General features: G+C 40.4%; 1 protein-coding gene across 2 annotated transcripts in view; it reads left to right on the top strand.

Annotated features, from left to right (window-relative positions):
- THSD7B (thrombospondin type 1 domain containing 7B) overlaps positions 1-20678 on the top strand; it is a 346109-nt gene that overhangs the window by 203724 nt on the left and 121707 nt on the right. For both annotated transcript variants that reach the window (XM_076343106.1, XM_076343107.1), the window contains exon 13: positions 856-959. In XM_076343106.1, the coding sequence (XP_076199221.1) occupies positions 856-959 (104 nt within the window). The remainder of the gene's footprint in view (positions 1-855; positions 960-20678) is intronic.

Raw genomic sequence — 20678 nt, forward strand, 5'->3', positions numbered from 1 at the left:
CTGGCATCATCAGAACAAGAACCAATAGACACAGCTCCTAGAAACGGTAACCTCAGGGTTCGATGTGTTTAAGGAAGCTATTACTGGGAACGCCCCCCTCAATGTATCTAAAAATCAATGTAAGCTATTTCGGGACCACAAGCACTCAACTGCCTTAATCATAATTGTATGCTTATTGCAGAAACTCTTGTCTTTTCCCCTGATGCTCTCACTCCAGTGAATAATATGCACTTTAAAAAATTCTGATTAGACAAATAGTACAATAGGGCAATTACTCACCGCTCTTCATTAAAATTCTGTGGCCCATCTGTTATACAATATTAGTAAATAGAAAAGCATTCTATCTTTGCATATAAATCTTCAGCCCGCACATGCTGTAGGACATGGTCTCAGAGCGGAGCGGGGAGCTGAAGGTGGTGCCACAGCAGGAGTCACACTGCTCAGCTCTGCCTGGCTCCGTACCACATAGCTGCTTTCTCGTGTTCTTGACTGGCACACGTCCTAGCATAGAAAGCAGATTGGGTACAGCATCAGTTGTATGAGAAGGGGCTTGCAGGAGGAGAGCCTGATTTCAAAGCCCACTGAAGGTGTTTCCTATGTATTTTATGTGACTTTGAACCATGCCCTACAAAAATGAGAAAGGGAAACATGGTTGGAGGATGATATGGCTTTCTAGAAGGTGAACCTTGCATCTGGATTTCAGTTCACGGTGCTTATTTCAGGAGTAATTACAGCTTTTTGACTTTATTTTTCCTTAAGTCTCCACTGTATATCGTCATTCGTAACTGAAGTTTTTGCCTGGACGTGCTGTTTTCCAGTTTTAACCACTGAATTGTTAACCGTTTCCTCTCGCAGGTGGAAGACCCACCGCTGGAGCCACTGTGTGCTGGTGCCGGATTCAGTGAGACAGGGTGTGCCGGGACACAGTGAGGCGTGTGGACACGGTTTGCAGTCAAGGGGTAAGCTTTCTCCATCCAGCCTCCAAATATTTAAGGTGTTGGAGGGGTGACATTTCAGTAGGGTCTTTACTCTTTTACAGTAGCTAATTTGGAAACTAAGTGACTGAAGCACTTAAAGTGTTTTGGGAAGTGGAGCCATTGTACAGTTTTGCTGCTGTGCTGGACATTAAAGTACCAGTAACGTGTTAGTATGCTTGGAGTATAGGAGGGGATGTATGCTCGGCATTGAGGTATCTTTGCAGTAACCTGCTCCTCTGCCTAAAGATGAAGAATGTGGGCTTTAAAAGAACTATCTATCTATAGATCTCTGTGAAGTAATCCATTCTTGGTGCTAAAAATGGAAAGGATAATTTCCTTGTGATTTTAAATTTTACTAGTAATTTGCCTGAGGCCTGATTTTCATTAAGACTATTAGAGAAGTTCAGTGTGGGTAAAGGCTTTGGGCTCCTGCCCTTGGCGTGATTAAGCACTTGGAAAATACAGTGATCCCCTTGTCTGAACAAAAGTGTTGAGAAGAATTTCACAGTTCAGAGTATGTGATCAGAGTCTGTAGTGGTTCCTGCAGATGGCTGGAGATTTGGCTGTTATCAGTCTCCTGGGAAATCTAATGAAACCTTTAACAAAAGGTTATTTTTATTGAAAAAAAATTAGTATACAGGTATGCTAACTGAAGAAACTTGACATAATAATTTACTCCTTCACAAGGGTAGAAACTATTCTTTAAAGATGAAGTGAATTTCTTACATAATCTGGAAACAAAGGGAAAGAAAGAAAAGCCCTGACACTATGTGGGCTGCATCTGAAGGAAGAATTGTATTTTAAACTAAAGCTCAAAGGAGTAAATACCTTTAGGTTTTGACCACAAGCCTTTCCACAAGGTTTTCAAAGAGAGCTCTGTAAATTGAGATGTCCTAAAATGTATTCCTCAATCTCCATGTGAGGGGAAGGTAATCTTTATGCTCCAGTAGGTGCATGAACTTTGTATTAATCTTTCTCTGACAGAATTTGAAGTATAATAGAAGAGTATCACGCTTATTTTTGCCCTGTGGAGAATCCTCCAACAGTTACATGGGCTATGTGCCGTTCTGGGGTGATCACAGGAAAGGAATCCCATACCCTGGTGGGTTTAAGCAAAATTTGTTTCAGTGCCATGTTCACTTTTTGTAATTAACTCTGGTTTTTGTAACGGCTTTGGTTTTCATCATTACATGTAGTGATAGAACCAATCTGCTAGGTATTATTGAGGATGAGTGGGGTTTCAGGAAAATGAGTTCTCAGATGAAACCCATGGAAGAAGATTTTCAAGATGTTTCCTGCAAACAAGGGGAGTGATCTCCATGGAGAAGGCAGCTGAAACCAAGCTGCTAACCCTGACCTTATTGCTTCTGAAAAACAAGCTGCTAGATTTTCAGTGATTCTATATCTTATCTATAGAAGTGTTTAGTAAGGGAAACTTTCATAAAGCTGCTATTAATACCTCACCTTGCTGCTATGTGAACTCTTCAAGAGCAGCTAGCGTGTGTGAAGAGGTGCTGTGTCACCATATTGTCAGGGAGTAGCCGTTTAGCCAAGGGTGGCGTTTGCTTACACTCCTTGCCCAGGGTCTCTTCAGCTTGTAGACCTTGACACTGGAGGACTTCTGATCCTCTCATTCTTCACCATGAAGGGGGTCTTTGGAGATATTTTTGAAATAACACGTGAGGTGAGGCTGGGGATTTGGTTTGTTGAGCCTGGCGAAGTGTCTAATGGGAGTGGGGTTTACAGAGAAGATAGAGCCACACTCTTCCCAGAGGTGCACAGTGAAATAGCAGAAGATAATAGTCATAGGCTGTAGTGAGAGAAATTCCCAGATTGCCTGGAGAGACTGTAGATTCCTTGGAGATACTGAAAACTCAGCTGAATAAGGTCTCGAGCAGCCTTTTCTAACTTTGAGGTCAGTCCCGCTTAGAGCAGGCATTGGATCTTCAGAGGTCCCTTCCATTCTAAATTATATTGTATGATTCTGTGAGTCTGTGGGTCTTTTCAGGGGAATCTGTGCCATCAGTGGAAGAACGCCAGGTGTTATAGATAGATGCTTTCCTGCAATATTCAGGCATCCTACAAACGAGTTTGCATTTGAGGTATCGCCACGACTCCACACAGTAATTGGCTTGCATAATGTCTCAGCGTCTTTAGCCAGTAAGTGCTTATTCTCCAAAGAGTATTTATATGAATTTGCCCAGTTCCTTTTTTACCATGTAACAGCAATTACCCTTTTCCCACTGAAGATAGTCAGTCTTGCTGTTCCTTACAGCATCCATTTTTAGAATTTTTCTCTTTTGCTGTCCATATCCTGACTGTCATGTAAATAAGAGGATTTCAGTTTTCAGTGACTGTTGTATCTAGCCAATTATATAAGAGCATTGAATTCATATAAATTATTTCTAAAGAAAGCATATGTTTATATGTACCTATTTAGAACGATGACTGTGCTGAGGGAAAATTAAGTCTGAAATGACTTTCAAGCTCCATTCTTTCTCTAGGCTAGACTTTGAGATAGATACTTACAGATCTTGTTCCATGAGTGTTTTCCCGGAAATTGCACATAAACGTACTATGTAACGTGCAGAAGATATCAGAATTTGTCTGTGAATAATAAGCAGAATAGCCAAAGAGATAACAGCTGTCTGAAGCTGCAGTTTTCATGGCTTTATCTTGGAATGATATTACACTAATTACAACAGCGTTTCATTTTGTATATCAGCTTCAATGGACTAACTTATTCAGAAAACAATCATGCAGGTAAGAGAAAAGTAGCGTTTAGAACTAAGAAATATAGTTGTTATTTAAACTTCATTAAGGCATGATTTGCAAAAAGCCCCTGAGATAGGGCACTCGAGAGTAAAACAGGGTGGGGATGTTACTGTTGCTTGACAGTGACATAGACAACATTTCTAACAGTAAATGAAGAGCTTTACAAGCTTTTCTGTTGCTATATAGCTGTCATTTTCCTCGACAAGTGACTAATTTACTAGAAGGTGTCAAGACTGTGAGAAAATTGCTTCTGCTTCAGATGCCCTTCAATGACTTTACTGTTCTCTGATGTTTGTGATGGAGGATCCTTCAGAAATGACCTCTCCCTTCAGTGCTGACATGAGCAGCCACCTTAGACATTTACATTTTTGGGGAAAAAATGTGTTGCTCATTACAAGGGATTGTTAAGGTTTAATTAGTGGATGGAAAGCCTGTTTTAAGCAAGTGTCTTTGAAGGTTGCTTCAAAAGCCATTTGTAAAGTAAATAGACATGTATTAAAGACCAGACTGATGTAATGAGACTCGGCTTTAAAAACCAGTCTTGGAAATACACTGACAACATGGTTATGAAAAAAGTAGTTACTTTCCAAAAGCAAGGAGAAGCTGCAGCAATGGAACATGTCATGTCTTATTTCTCCTGCTCTTGCCACTTCTTAACTGTGATTCATTTGGGGGATTTGACCATATCTCCCTCCATTAACGAGACAGTAAGTCCATCTCAGAGCTGTAGCTCCCCCTCACAAGAATACAGAAACGCTGTGACACAGAGCAGCAAATATTCTTAGAGAATAATTTATTGATTTACATACAGGAAAACAGCAACAAACCCACCAATGCAGTAATGAGAAACTACTCCTCTGCTTTGGAGAAGTGCACTCTCCCTGGCTCACCTGAGGTCACGGGGCGGATCGATTCTGGGTAGCCTCATTGTGCATCTCAGTAGAATATTTCTTTGGGCATGCTCTTCTATCAGACCACGTGTGATGTATTTCTTTCCTTCTTTAACCGGGTTGTGAATTCACACCACGTGGACTTTGCTAAGATGGTTGGTGTTAAATATAATCCGTTTCAGTTGAAAAGTTGATGTATGAATTGACAGTGAAAAAGTAGAACGCAGGCAGCACCAGACTCAAGCAATTTAAGATTCCTGTCTCCTTCATTGCAGGTTTCTGGCTCTTGCTCTGGAGCTTCCTGATAGCTATAGGGATATTGCAGACAAGACCGGTTTTAGAGTGAGATGCAGATCAAAACCTTATCATTATGAGAACAAGAATTGTAACAGTCTGCTGCCTAAGTTTTCTGAGTGTGTCTAAATGCAGTGATAGTTCCAGTAAAATCTTACATAAAATGTAGATAGAACTGTGATTGCAAACATAATTTGTAATAAATTAGTGACTAAGTTAACATGTGTTCCATACTAAGCAAGATGAAAGGAAGAATTTTCGTATTGCCTTTTAACGTTGCATCTACAAAGATATTTCAAACAGGCATCCTTTAGCTGTATTATCTAGTGTATTATCAATCTGTAACACGATAATGGCCATATACATTACTGTTGTTTCTGCTGAAATTATTTTATGGTAACCTATTTATAATGAGACGTGCCATCAAAAAAGCATCAGTGTTACCATTTTTTTTGCTCATAAGATAGTCACCCAACAGTTCATATTCCCTGTTTTGTAGGTAGTTAATATAACTGCTGATTAGCTAAATTAACAGAGGCATTCGTTGTAATTTGAGTTGCAGAATGCTTTTGCACAGAATTACCAATTTCAGGAGGTACATATTAGAATCCTGTTATAATTTACAGGCGAGAGGCAATGTGATAACCTAAAGTTTACAATGAATACATTTATGATAGTAAACGTGGTGAAGACACGGACTGCTTCAGTTAGATGGTGATATTTTATGAGTAGTGCTTTGCGGTGCAGTCCTGTGTATAAATCTGTCCAGCCGATAGCAGCTTATCTGTCATCAGTAGCTCCCTCCAATATTACCTTTGCCTGGTAGGACACTGGCACCTTCAGCCTTAATTCTTGAGTGATGCTGGGGGTTCATTAGGTTTGTCAGTGTTTTTTCTGATGGTGCTGGTCTAGGGACCCACTGGTAAGGGGTGGTTGCGGGGACACAAGTAGGAGCACAGCAAGCTGAACTTGAGCGGTCCCAGCCAGCGTCGCTGTCTGGAAGACACCTGCCTGGCAGCTGGTGGCATTGGTAGCAAATAGTTGAGGGGAAAAATAATTACCAGGGTAAGGACAGGTGCTGAGTCTTGCTGGTGATACGTTTGAAAGGAAAGTTTGTGAAGCACGGTCTGTCTAGGATGGGGATTGAGGTTCAGGGGGTGGCCTTTCCAGGATGGAGAGCCTCAGTCTGTTATCAGCCATGTCTCCCTGGGGCTTTGCTGACACTTTACTGATGTAGCCGCTCTACATCATATTGCAAATTCATAAAGTACGTATTATCTGTATTGTTATTTTCTTGTCACTGATAATGCAATTTTTTAACTTACAAACACATGGAGAGTAATAAGTTGATAAGAAACAACCAAACCAGAACTGATTTACTATTGTTTGTTCTTGATAATCTGATTTCTTTCCTTGATGAGGCGGCGGGCTGGAGGTTAGGCAATAAGGTAAGTGGAAAGCGGCACAGATAATATTCCCTTGACTTTAGGAAGACCTTGAGTCCAGTCCAACGTGACAGTCTCCCATGTGCAATAAGAAAGTATGACCTAGAGAAATGCAGGATGAGGTGGTTGTGCAACTTGTTGAAAAAACGCAGTCAAAGCTCTGTTATCAGTTGCTTGCTGTCAACCAGGAAGGCCATTTCAGATAGCTTCCCGTGGGGCACACGTGCTCTTGGCCGTCTTCAGTATTTTCACTAACGGCGTGTATAATGAAATAGAGAGTACACCTATAACACATCTGGGTATTTGCAAATTGTGAGTAATTTGAAGGGCAGGCCAAAAATACAAGTTGGATGGATTTGAGCATGCCCTGAAATCAGAAAAGTGAACCTTTCATTAAAGAAAAAAAATGTGCAGCACTCGCACTATGTGGAAAGATGGGCAGCAGTATTGAAGAGGTAAGTCTGGAATTAAAAGTTATGGACTATGCGTTAGCAGTGTTATACTGTTATAAAAAAAATGTACATCATAAAATCATATATTTTACATTTTTCTTCTGATCTCCAACTTCCTGAAGTTTATTCTTCTGCTTCCTAAAATAGAGTATTTTTAACAGGTAATCCTCCCTTTTATTTTTGTTCCATAACACTTTCTGCCACTGTAAATGATGACAAACAATTAAGGTAAAATAAAAATGTCAAAACTTTCTCCTGAGTAATTCCAATTCCTGGTTTGCCAACAAATTCAGAATAGATTAGGAATCTTTTTTGAAAATACCCAGATTTCATTAACAGAAACAAATAAGGTATTTAGGAGTCTAAGCTCTGGCGAATATCGGTGAACAAGGTAAAATCTCTTGAACTTAATGGAAGTTTACCCTTGATTTTACATTTAAAACTTATCTTCAGTCTTGGTGAACTACGTATATCTGCGCACAGGAGTTTGTAATCTGAGAGATTTATCACTGCAGTATGGATGTTTTATGACATGAGTCTGGATTGTTTGTATCTAATTTCTATCAGTTTACCTATAGGCTTTGATCTTTAAGTTATTTCCCAAAGCCTGGGTTTAATTGTGGATTTGATAGCAGATTAGCTTCATGCAAAATGTGTGACAATGTTTCACAAAGGGGAAAACAAGGAAAAATTAAGGAGGAGGAGACAAAAATACAATACTAATATCATGTATGCATGTATGCATTCTTAGCTTTTCCTGCACCAGTGGAATGAGGAGGGTATCCTCTCCCAGACAGATTTTCTGTGGGATTTATTTCAGTTTTGGAACATCAGAATTGACCGGGAGCAGGAGGAGAGGGGAAGGGACAGATGAGGCTACGTGAGATGTGATGGGTCAATCTCTGAGCATTTCATGGCTGCCTTTGAGATTCCTGCAGTTTAATGTATGAGAAATAAAATCACCTGCTTGTACAGAAATCATCCTGGGCCAATTTCTTAAAACCTGGCTGTGTAGCAGAGTTGTCTGTGTAAATATGTGCATGGCTGTACTGGAGTCTGCAGCTGGGTACTGGTTTGGGGAATGGAAATTCATCCTCGTACTGTATTACATCCCACTGATCTCCAGGTAATGCGTTCCTGTAGACCAATTTTTCTTTCCTTGGGTCTTAGTTGATAGGACAAGGGGAAGAAAGATTGATACTGATTTTCCAGTGCAGGTTGTTCACAAGAGAGTGATGGTGGACTACCCTCCTTTTTAAATGGAAGATGTCAGCAGGCATCACAAGACGCTTACAACAGTGCTACTATATTTCAGGCTGGGTCTGGCCCAGCTTCTACCTCAGGTATAGCTGCTGTAAGAGTATTTCATAGGCGGTAGGAGAATTGGCATGACATTACTTTATAGACACTAACTAAGAGCAAGAGAGACTCCAACTCATTTCTGTCACTGCAGCCTTATGCCAACAACATAAAAATTGAAGAGACTCTTAGAGAATTTGTCGTGACAGCAACCTACAGTGCAACGTTTTATCCAAAGGCAACTCAGTAATCTGTAGACTTTCCGTAAAATAGAGATGATGAAGACTGTGTCAGATAAATTACGTATATTTGATTTCCTTCAAAAACAGGACAGTATATTCCACTCTGCAGAAGGAAATAAGCAGGTTTTCTAGCTTAACTATATGCTGTTCCTATCTGATAAACAAAACAAATATCAGCAGCTTAGTACCACACACAGCATTTGTTTTCTGGGGCGGGGGGAAGTCTTGATCAAGTCTTTTGAAGCCAGAAGGCATAAACACTGAAAATGTATACTACAAGTGTGTACCAGTAGAGGGATTGTTAAAAGATCAAAATGAGAAGTAAAGCAGAGGAACATCAAAGCTTTCCAGCCTATGTATTTCTGCCTTGATTAGGAGGAAGGAGGGGGGAAACAAAGTTTTAGATCAATAGGAAATGGCCCGATCACCTCAAAGTCAAAGGCAGCACCATCCAAATGTGTACAATTTACAGGAATTGCTAGAGCATCTCAATCATAAAAGTCCCAAATGATCTAACAGTACGTATACCATATTTAACAGGTACACAGAGAGAGTCGAGATCATCTTATCTGAAGGAAAGTCCTTTTTAAATGTAAGGGTAGATAGATTTTCATTTTGTCTTTCATCCCTCTGATTAAGTTCAGCTCTCTTTGGTCCTCCTAGGATTTCTTTCATCTAGTGTGTAGTCTGTATGATCTAAGCAACTATCGTTGGTGAAAGTCGTTTTTGGGGTCCTTTTTTAAATGATGGATTGTCATTAAACAGAGTATAGTAGATGAAAGAGGTCCAGGGAGAACCAAACTGTGCTGAGACTTACGCAGGAGGATGAAAGACATAATGAGAGACATAATGAAGACAATCTCTCCCTCAAACTGGAGACAGGCCCTTCCAATTATGACTTGTTTTTAGCACCAGCTTCCAGCAATTTAAAATCCCAGATATGAACAGTTGATTCAGACTTTTTGTAGAAATCTGAGAAATTTTTATTATATGAACAGTAGGCCTGGGTGGTCATGCTTCATGGAGAGGATGTTATAAACTATAACGGAAGACTTTTCTGTGGCCACGGGTGGGTTGTAAGTAGACCTGATCACACAGCCTCATGTGCTCCTTATCAAAAATACAGGAGCCATTTCATCCTAAAACTCTGTTTCGTTAACTTAGAACCTGAAACATGAGGGTTTATAGTCCTTAATATTTTATATCATCTCATGTAACTGTCACTGTAACTAGCTATAAAAATATCTGATTTTTTTCATGTTTTTCCTAACCTTTTGGCCTCTGCCTGTGTCTGGCATATCTCAGTTCCATGGGTTAACCCTGCAGTGAGTAAACTATTTTAGTTTCTTGATGATTTTCAATTTAATTGAAACAACCTTTGTTCTTAAGACATTTGAGTCCCATTTAGTCTCCTTTTCTGTTTGCTATTTTATGTAACACTTTCATGTCCCTCTTGTTCACCTCTCCGTGTTGCAGGCAGTCCCATTCAGTACTGATTTAGATCTACTTTTGTTTTTATAAAATTTTAATTTTCACCTTGTCACGGTTGTGCTGTTTACAAATCCAAAGATAATTCATGCCAAAGCTGCTGTGGTTCATAGGGAAATTGTTAAAAATTTATCTGAGCTGAGCAGGATAAGATCCAGGTTCTCTGGAAAATGGCCTTAAGGAGAACTTTTCTTCAAATAGACACTTTAAATGGGAAGCCTTGAAGCATGACCAAAAATAAGCAAGTTTATTAAAAACCTTTTATACTATCAGTTGTCAGGAAAACATTAGAGATGTTATTCTCCAAGTCTTTACCAGAATAACCTCTTCCTTGTCCATAATGATCTCAGTCAAGTGGAATGCCAAATTCTGAGAAATTCCAGAGACATTAACTGGAAGGATAAAGACCATTCGTTTATTCTTACAGTACGATGGTACCAAAGGAACTCAGTTTGATACTTATTTTACCTAGCTGAAGAAATGGACGGTTCTGGGTTGAAATGCTGATCCTGCTTAAGTCAATGAAATATTAAAGGACTCTGTCAGTTCTTTGGAACACCATCCCCCCAAAAAAACCCCCAACAAACAACCAAACCCAACTGTTTTCCTGTGAAAGGAAAAAGGGAGATGTTGAAAGGAATGCAGAATTTGATTTATAGCAGATATTGTTCATTGTCAGACTGCTAAGGTTTGGACTGCCTGGGGAATTTCCTTCGGAGGAGCTTAGTAAAAGTTGTAGTTTGCATTTTCCCTTATTCTGCATCAGTTGGAAAGCACTTCTTATTGGAAATTGTTGAGTCAGGTTTCTTTGAATAATTAAGCAGTAATACTCAACATGAATATTAGCATCCTAAATGGCAGAGCTCATCAGTGTGGCTTACTATAAATCTTCAGGCACAAGATTTGTTAAATGTGACATGCCACAAAGGTGCAAAGGGAATCCCTGTGTCACATTCGTTGAATCTGAATATGTATATTTATGTTACTCCAATAGCTTTATGTCTGCACTAGAGGTTTTAGACATGAGTTTTCAATTTCAGAATTAATGAATAACCTTAGCTCAAACTATCTTTCAAAATTCCCAGCATCTTTCTTTCAAACCGGAGCACTAAAGTGACAGAGTAACTGGAAGTGACTGGGATACTTATGAAGTGCTTGCACTTGCAAGTATACATCAATTAACTGTGAAATGGTCAATGAGACGTTTGCTTTTTGCGTCCAGTGGTGCTCTTTTCTGTTGGCACCATTTCTAAATATGTTCAGAAATATTAAAAATACTGAGCAGTGTGTTTAGCACTTTCTAAACCAGTCTGATGATTGCAGCAGTAATACTTCTGAGCATTTTTCCTGTTGGAAACACCCCTTCTTCCCTTTCGTTAACAGTGTTGTCATTGATTTGCTTCTCAAAGGACTCAGGAGAAGATTCCATCTTCTTTATATTATAATAAATCAAGAGAAACTTCATCCAAAAAATTGGAATTCCACTCAAATAAAATTACTACACAAGAAAAAGCCATCTCTATACTTTGATGGCAATAGATAGTAATGAAAAACTGTCACCTTCTAACAAAGATTTTTCTAAAGTCAATTTTTTTCCTAGCATCCGCTGGTTTTGCCTGGTGCGTGCATCATTTATTAAAGGATTGCTGATATTGGCTTTGTGAAATAAGGAAAGTTTGGAATAATATATTCTGATATTTGACAGAGTTTTCCTGAAGTAGGGTGTTTTGTAATGTCAAATTTGGATCTTGGATGTGAAGGCTTGTAGCAAATGTGACTTTTTACTGCTTTTCTGGTCAATTCTAACATCAGTACTATTGTTCCTTCTTGACAGTTCACTAAAGTTTCAGTCCTGCAATCATATATTTGTTTTCTTTGATATGTGCCCCAAGGTGATTGAAATTTCTTCGAGTTATCTCTTTTCTACTGTCTCTTGGATATTAACTTTCTGTATGTTTGTTTTTATCCTGGTCTTTGTGTTGGCAAAGGAAACGCCTGAACTAGAGGTACACAATATGAGGGAATCTAACTGATCTATTAAAATGTAATAGGCTTGTCGAAGGCCATCTACTTCAGCATTTGTTTAATTCAGGATGAAGTAGATCAGCACGTCCTCTGGGAATGGATGACGTGAGAGGGCAGCACTCCCAACCACCGCTGTGTGATAGGAATATAATATGGGCTTCCACAGCCTCTGCCCTTGCTGACCAGGAGCCTTTGCTGCTGGCTTATTTTATTCCTTATGCTCTGGGAGGGCATCTTAGTAATAGGTACTTATTAACGATATTTGAGAAAATCAAGTGGAAATTGGTCTGCAGAACTGAGCAGCTACGTGCAGACATGAACTCTTGAGAGAGTTTGAGGCATTTAGCTCTTCTGTTGCATTTTAACCCCCTGGAGCATGTGACGTGGTCATGGCAGACATCATTTGGGGCACACTGGGGAATTTCTGGGGCAAATCAGACGTACCATGTTTGTGAGAAGTTGCTTTGACCAGCAGGTGCTTTTTCAGTACCGCTTTGAAAGGATCAGTTAGTAGAGCACATAAAAATCACTGCCTGCAAGATGGATGGGTTTTGTGCTGACTATGTTGCTGGTGAAGTTGCATGTGAGCAAACCTCCAAAGAAACAAGGAATACATTTGTGCTTTAAAAATAAATAGATACCTTCAGTGCCTAGTTTCATGGAGTATAAATTTTTGTGTAATCTAAGCACATCTGCTCATAATAATTAACTTCTGTGGTGTATGAAAGGAAAAGCTACATCAGCTCTATGGTATGATGAGATGGATTGCTTTCTATCTGTTCATCATAATGATTAATTGTAGCGTTTATAGGAAGATGGCTGCTTTTTATTCATTTTTGGGTTTAGATCATGTATCTTGCTTTTTTTTTTAGCTTATTTAAATGTAAATACTCTGCAAATCTGGTATGAAAGCATAAACTTCCCAATTTTAAGTGCTTTGATGAGAAACAGGGCAAAATATGTCTCTGCTTAAATTGTCTTATCTGAAGACTTTGAAAGATGCCTGTCTTTGCTAGTGAGATGAATTTCACAGGTAAATGTAAATATTGAAAGTAACCATGAAAGAAATTTAGAAGGATTATGGAATGTCATTTGACCCTGAGAGCTGGTGTTTCCAAGGGGCAAACTTAATAATAATGAAAGATATTAGCAATTTGCAGTTGGTCCTGTGGTTTTGCAAGTATTAAATATTTACTATGAGTGAAATAATAATCTGATGTGTTTCCAGAAATTAAATACACTTAATTCTTGGGCTTTAGTTCAGTAAAATTTAAGAATGTGCTTTGTGGAATGTAAGCTTTCAGGTTTGCAGTAGAAGAAGTGATGGATAGACAAGTACAGCTATCAATTAGCGCTAACCTGTCAAGTACGTTGATCAGGGGAGCCCAATGATCCTGTTGTATTTTCTCCCAGTGCCGTCATCATCTTCTTCCATTACTTGAAAACAAGTTAATATGTGTTGTATAGATGAAGGTCAGCCGCAGGTTTTTATTGGTGTTGAGTTTGCACAGTAAGAATGGTGGAAGCAAAAGAAATGATGTGTGGAGAGCATTTATTGAGCAAAAGTCTGAAAGTCAGGTAAAGTTGCAGCAGGTGTGTACAGAATTTAGCCTACTATTTAAAAATCTCTCTGGGTTGCTCAAATCATAGAATCATAGACTCATAGAATAGTTTGGGTTGGAAAGGACCTCTAAAGGTCATCTAGTCCAACCCCCCTGCCGTGGGCAGGGACATCTTCAAATAAATCAGGTTGCTCAGAGCCCCCTCCAACCTGACCTTGAATGTTGCCAGGGATGGGGCATCCACCACCTCTCTGGGCAACCTGGGCCAGTGCTTCACCACCCTCAGCGTAACAAATTTCTTCCTTCTATCTAGTCTACATCTAACCCCCTTTAGTTTAAAGCCATTCCCCCTTGGCCTGTCGCAACAGGCCCTGCTAAAAAGTCTGCTGCCATCTGTTTTAGAAGCCCCCTTGAAGTACTGATAGGCTGCAAGAAGGTCTCCCCGAAGCCTTCTCTTCTCCAGGCTGAACAACCCCAACTCTCTCAGCCTTTCTTCATAGCAGAGGTGTTCCATCCCCCTGATCATTTTCGTGGCCCTCCTCTGGACCTGCTCCAACAGGTCCATGTCTTTCTTATGCTGAGGGCTCCAGAGCTGGACGCAGTACTGCAGGTGGGGTCTCCGCAGAGCAGAGTAGAGGGGCAGAATCCCCTCCCTCGACCTGCTGGCCACGCTGCTTTGGATGCAGCCCAGGATACGACTGGCCTTCTGGGCTGCGAGTGCATATTGCTGGCTCCTGTCCAGCTTTTCCTCCACCAGTCCCCCCAAGTCCTTCTCGGCAGGGCTGCTCTCCATCCCTTCATCCCCTGGCCTGTATTGATACCGGGGGTTGCCCCGACCCAGGTGCAGGACCTTGCACTTGGCCTTGTTAAACCTCATGAGGTTCACACGGGCCCACTTCTCCAGCTTGTCCAGGTCCCTCTGGACGGCATCCCGTCCCTCTGGCGTGTCGACCGCACCACTCAGCTTGGTGTCATCTGCAAACTTGCTGAGGGTGCACTCGATCCCACTATGTCATTGATGAAGATATTAAACAGTACTGGTCCCAATACGGACCCCTGCGGGACGCCACTCGTCACCAGTCTCCATCTGGACATTGAGCCATTGACCACTACCCTCTGGATGTGACCATCTAACGAATTCCTCACCCACCGGACAGTCCACCCATCAAATCCATACCTCTCCTTTAGTTTAGAGAGAAGGATGTTGTGGGGGACCGTGTCAAAGGCCTTACAGAGGTCCAGATAGACGACATCTGTAGCCCTTCCCGTGTCCACTGTGACATGTAGTCACTCCATCATAGAAGGCCACTAGGTTGGTCAGGCAGGACTTGCCCTTGGTGAAGCCATGCTGGCTGTCTCGAATCCCCTCCCTGTCCTCCACGTGCCTTAGCATAGCTTCCAGGAGGATCTGTTCCATGATCTTCCCAGGCACAGAGGTGAGTCTGACTGGCCTGTAGTTCCCCGGGTCTTCCTTTTTTCCCTTTTTAAAAATGGGGGTTATGCTTCCCCTTTTCCAGTCAGTGGGAACTTCACCGCACTGCCACGACTTCTCAGATACGATGGATAGTGGCTTAGCAACTTCATCTGCCAGTTCCTTCAGGACCCGTGGATGGATCTCATGGGGTCCCATGGACTTGTGCACCTTCAGCTGCCATAGATTGTCTCAAACCTGATGTTCTCCCACAGTGGGCAGCTCTTCATTCTCCCAGTCCCCGCCTTTGCCTTCTGCAGCTTGGGCGGTGAGGCTCGAGCACTTGTCAGTGAAGACCGAGGCAAAAAAGTCATTGAGTACCTCCACCTTCTCCTTGTCCCAGGTAACCAGGTCTCCCGTTTCGTTCCAGAGAGGGCCCACGTTTTCCCTCGCCTTCCTTTTATCCCCGACGTACCTATAGAATCTTTTCTTGTTGCCCTTGACGTCCCTGGCCAGATTTAATTCTCTCAGGGCTTTAGCTTTCCTAACCTGATCCCTGGCTGCTCAGACAGTTTCTCTGTATTCCTCCCAGGCTACCTGTCCTTGCTTCCACCCTCTGTAGGCTTCCTTTTTGTGTTTGAGTTTGTCCAGGAGCTCCTTGTTCATCCATGCAGGCCTCCTGGCGTTTTTGCCTGACTTCCTCTTTGTTGGGATGCATCGCTCCTGAGCTTGGAGGAGGTGATCCTTGAACATTACCCAGCTTTCTTGGGCCCCTCTTCCCTCCAGGGCTTTGTCCCCTGGCACTCTGCCAAGCAGATCCCTGAAGAGGCCAAAGTCTGCTCTCCTGAAGTCCAGGGTAGCGAGCTTGCTGTGCGCCCTCCTCCTCGGTGCCCTAAGGATCTTGAACTCCACCATTTCGTGGTCACTGCAGCCCAGGCTGCCCTTGAGCTTCACGTTCCCCACCAGCCCCTCTTTGTTGGTGCGAACAAGGTCCAGTGTAGCACCTCTCCTCGTTGGCTCCTCTACCACTTGGAGAAGGAAGTTATCATCGACGCATTCCAGGAACCTGCTGGATCATACTGATTAAATGATAAACAAAGTACTTTCTTGAAATCTCACGGTGACTGGCGTAAACTCCCTGACTGAATTATACTGCAAACAGAACACTGTAAGGGAAAATGTCTTTACCAGTTACAGTTATATCTTTTTTTTTAAGGGTTTCTTATTAAAAATTCCATCCCAGGATTTTCTCAGAAGATAAACTAGACTCAACAAAGAAGTTAATGCAAAAATAAGCTATTGCAATGGCAACAATGAACAGATACAATAAGCAAATAAGCAATTTGCAGATAGAGAGTCAACATCCCATGAAATGTTTATAAAGGTAATATTTAAGACCTCATAAAATCAAATTGTATTCAGATACAATAACAAAAGTCAGTAATAAAACAGTGGTAAATCAGGTCCAGAGAGAATCATAAAGCAAATGGCTCAATTCCATTTCAGAGGTTTTCTTTAGTGCTAAGCATACTATATATTTTTATGGCAACTCCACCCAATCTTTGGTTACCCAGTTCCTCATGGTTAGAGTGTGCACGTAGGAATCAAACTGCTAAAGTCATGTGCTTTTTGATGCAATATAATTTAATTATTAAGAAAGTCATTTGAATGTCATTTAGGATTCACAGCACTGAGCATTTTTAGGATTTTATACCTCAAGGAAACAAGGTATTCTAAAATGAGGCTACCGTTCTTCGTTTTCTTTCCCACAGTCCATCAGTCTGTTACAGAAAGTTGATGCTTTTAACTTCTTTCTTTTTTTGTTTTGTTATCTGTGGTAGTTGTTGTTATCTGCTGGATAATTATTTGTTCTAATATTTTTGTGCAAATCAAAAATAAGCTAATGGGCCTGTATTTCCATACCCCTCATCTTAAATAAAAAATAAAAATAAATGGAGCTGTTACAAGGATAGGCAGAGTGTTTGCTGATAAGTTGTACTTCCTCCATGAGGTCTCAACGATGCTAATTTCTGACACATCAAGATCGATTTCTGTAAGTTTGCTAGAGCCAGGATTCATTAGGACAGATAATTTCAAAATAGCCGGCTTATCCTTGACAGCTCTTTCCCTGAAAGAGGACTGAGAGGCCTGAGATCCTGCCTTTTTCTAACTGCTGTCACACTCCCGGGATTGCAGCTCAGTGAAGGGTGGTGCAAGCTTGGGCCAGTTTTTGGGGAGGTGGGGTGGGAGCGTGGAGAGCGTCTGGTTTTTACCACATTTGCAGAAGGATCCTTTGTTACCTTTAGTGCCTGTTGCTAATTCTGATTTTTGTATGCTTGTGCTGCAATCTTCTGCTAATCCTCAGGAGCTTGACCTAGTTTCCACTTTTTTTTTTTTGTTCAAGGGCAGTGAATAGCTTTTGACTGAGCCTAGCTCGTCTCTCATACTCTGGCTTATCCCTGCCATGATTGTGCCCGTTCCCTAATAGGAGAGCTTTCACTTAGTGTGTCTTTTTTTCTGAACTGCTCCTTTCTTCAATTTCTTTTCCCTAGCCCAGCCTCCAAGGGCACCTTACGTAGCTTTAATGCACATGTAGTTACGTGAATGTATTAGTCCACCTGCCCATCCCTGCTGTTGTTAACTGTAATTTAATGGTCATTCTCTTTCAGCCTGCCCTCCACTCTGATGTTCTCCATTGGTTCCTCTTCATGGCTTATGGTCTAGCTGAGTAGTTTACTCTGTCCCCACCCCAACAGACCAAATTTTACCAAATTCACCAAAACAGTCTATGAGTTGGCTGTACTTCCTGAGCCCTTCTGCCTTCCTGTAGCACCAGACGGGGTGGTGTGGATGGCGTCCTCCTACTTGCTCATGAGCTCACCTCATTTGAGGTCCTTTTCCCAGCATGGCGCACATGTTCCTTTCCCTTTTAACCATCAGCCAGGCGTTCAGTAGGTCAGTCGTTCTCTATAGACTAGCCCGGAGACTGAAAAGGTGTATAATTTGTAGATGAAATAAAACATGTCACCGTCATTTGCATGTCCTTCCAGAAGAGCTGTACCCCTCTTTGTTACTATTCCGGTCACGTGAATTCACCTGTTAAATATTAGCTACAACAGGGTTTCACTCAATAATTATAAGTTAATGTGATAACTGTGCAAACTTTTTTAGTCTTGTTTTAAAGCCTTTGTTGAGTAAATATAGCCTTATTGTGAAACCTCAGTTATCTTAGCTGAAGTATAATGTAAAGATGACGGAGCAGCCGTCACGGCTCGCAAGAGGGATGTGGGTGCATCATTGGGCACCGCCTCTGGCAGTGCTGGGACGAGGTACGTTAGGCAGCCTTTCTGTGGAGGAGAAAAATCAGGTCCCATTTCTTTATTTCCTGATGTAAGTTACTCTGAAAAGAATAGTGTAACATTGATAGCAGGTGGCTGTTGTTTGCTATTTACTCCATGTTTTTGTAGGTGTAGCAGATTTTGCGTTGATAAAGGTTAATTTGATTTTGGGAGGTGATTACGTATAACATGTTTGTTTGGGGTTGTTACTGAAGAGCCCCACCGTGATCGTAATGGAAAGTATATTAAACTTCATTTTAAACATATATGATAGAAAGGTAGTTAAGCATTTGAAACATGAAACAGTTAAACATTTCCTCACTTCTTCACAATCTTTGCTCATTCTTTTGCTGGGAGAGGACTGTCAATCTCATGGCTTTTAACTTAAATGTAACCTGTGTCCCTACATCCAGCGTGCATTTATTTTTGCTAGAATAATTTTATATAGCAGTGTGAAATGGGCTTCTGTTATCTTGGATAACGTAGAATACAAGAATCTGCAAACCATCATATGGATCTCAGCTTTTTTTGCGTGTTTACTGTACTGAAAAACCTTGTAGTCTCATCAAGACTTCTCATTTATTGATAGCAGACACATCAGTATTGGCAGCTCATCTTTTTTTTCTTTTTAATGGAAAAAACTTGCTGCATTTGGTGAGTAGAGAAAAAAAAAAGATTATTTTCTGTGTTTGTAGTTTATATGGGTACACAATTCTCATCTCATCCAGGGGATAATCTTGTGGTTTGGGGTGGGTTTTTTTGAGCTTCGCTGTATTTTTACAGTTGTATGAGTACTTAGGACAGTGGGTTAATAGTTAAAATAGCCATTTTGTGCATTCCTTTATTATTTTCATCAACTAGAGAACAACTTACTTTTTTTATCTTGGTGTAATCAGTAACTTTACCAGTAGTACTTTTCAATACTTTTTTCTTTACCTTTTGACAAATTCCAATTTTGAGTACATTGTTAATCATACGTCTTCAATATGTGATACTTAATTTAGTATTATTCAAACTGTTACTTTTGATCCCTACATGGAAGGCTGTGGGGATGTCTTTGGTTCACACGCCTAATGCTTCATGAGATAAACAAATAAGTAATTCAAGCTTTGTAGTCTGTGTGCTGCATAATGACCTAGTCATAATTTTTGAATCGACTGTCAACACATATTAAATCAGAGCATCTATTTGAAACTGTAGTATTTCATAAGCTGCATTTGACAGTTCATTATCTTATCTGTGAGAACTCCTTTCTTCCTTCATCTCGCCTCAAAAACAATATCCCTGCTATTGAACTTTTGGTAAAAGTCAAGGTCACAGCTTTGGAATAAACTTATATATGGGAATTGCCTGTCTTCTCGTTGAAAATGCGAGTAAATCAAAAGTACTGATATGGTAATCTAAATCTACACTATGTTCTCTTGCATTTTATTGAAACTAAAGGATAAGAAGTTTTACTGACTTTCTAAAACTGTTCTTAGTGAAACTTCCTTGAGAAAGTTTCTTAATAAATCTATACAGATATAACCCTGCACTTAAAAAAAAAAAAAAAAAAATCAGGAATGGCAGTAATTTATAACAGACATACATATGGATATAAACCTACAAGGAATGGATTTTATGTATGTATTTAGACCGAAGTGTGACGTATACGTAAAATAACCAAGTAAATTATCTTCAAGTTTTCTGAAGGACAGCACAAATACCTTGTGTTTTCTGTGGGGTCTGTTCCTTGGGGAGGACTGGGGAAGAAGGGAGTATTTCAGTCAGAAATCCACCTTTTTTTTCCCCCCCAGATTTATAATTTTCTCATAGAACAAATGTCAGGAAAGGGACTATCTTCACGTGGAAGACTGATGCCATTTGGTTTCATTCGATTAAAGGAGGCTGGAAAACATCTTTGCTTTTGATTATACAAACTGTAGCTAACGTACAATATAATGAGAGAAATTTCCCAGAAATCCATTTCAATTTGTGAACTAATTTTGGTTTGATATTCTTGTATGTCATATTACTACCATATGAAAAAAAAAATCCTTAGGATATATGAGTTTTTAATTGTTTTATTAAGTGTCGCCAAAAGTTACAGTCTTTGTAACCTCTTAATGTTTCCAGTAACTTCAGGTTCTGCTTGTAATTTGACATTATGCAATTGAAGAATATAGTTAATGAACAAAAGTCTTTATTTGACTTTTGACCTGCTGTGAGAAATCATTCCGTGCTTCCTAAAGTTTATATTCCAAACTTTGAAGGTTATTTCTAATGCGGGTTTTTAAGGCTTTCTTACTACTTCTGTGTTGCCAAGGGAATCACAGACTCTCTGCTTCTGGAGGAGATTCAGTGTTCAGAGAATTTTTGCATGGATGTTAAAGTGGTTTTTTTGTGTGTGTGTGTGTTTTGGTTTTTTAATAGGACATCTACCTGTGAAAATGAGCATTGCTTTTTAACATTTTGATGAACAGTTGTGTGACATGAAGACT

The sequence above is a fragment of the Aptenodytes patagonicus genome, chromosome 6 (assembly GCF_965638725.1).
Source record: "Aptenodytes patagonicus chromosome 6, bAptPat1.pri.cur, whole genome shotgun sequence".
Lineage (NCBI taxonomy): Eukaryota > Metazoa > Chordata > Aves > Sphenisciformes > Spheniscidae > Aptenodytes > Aptenodytes patagonicus.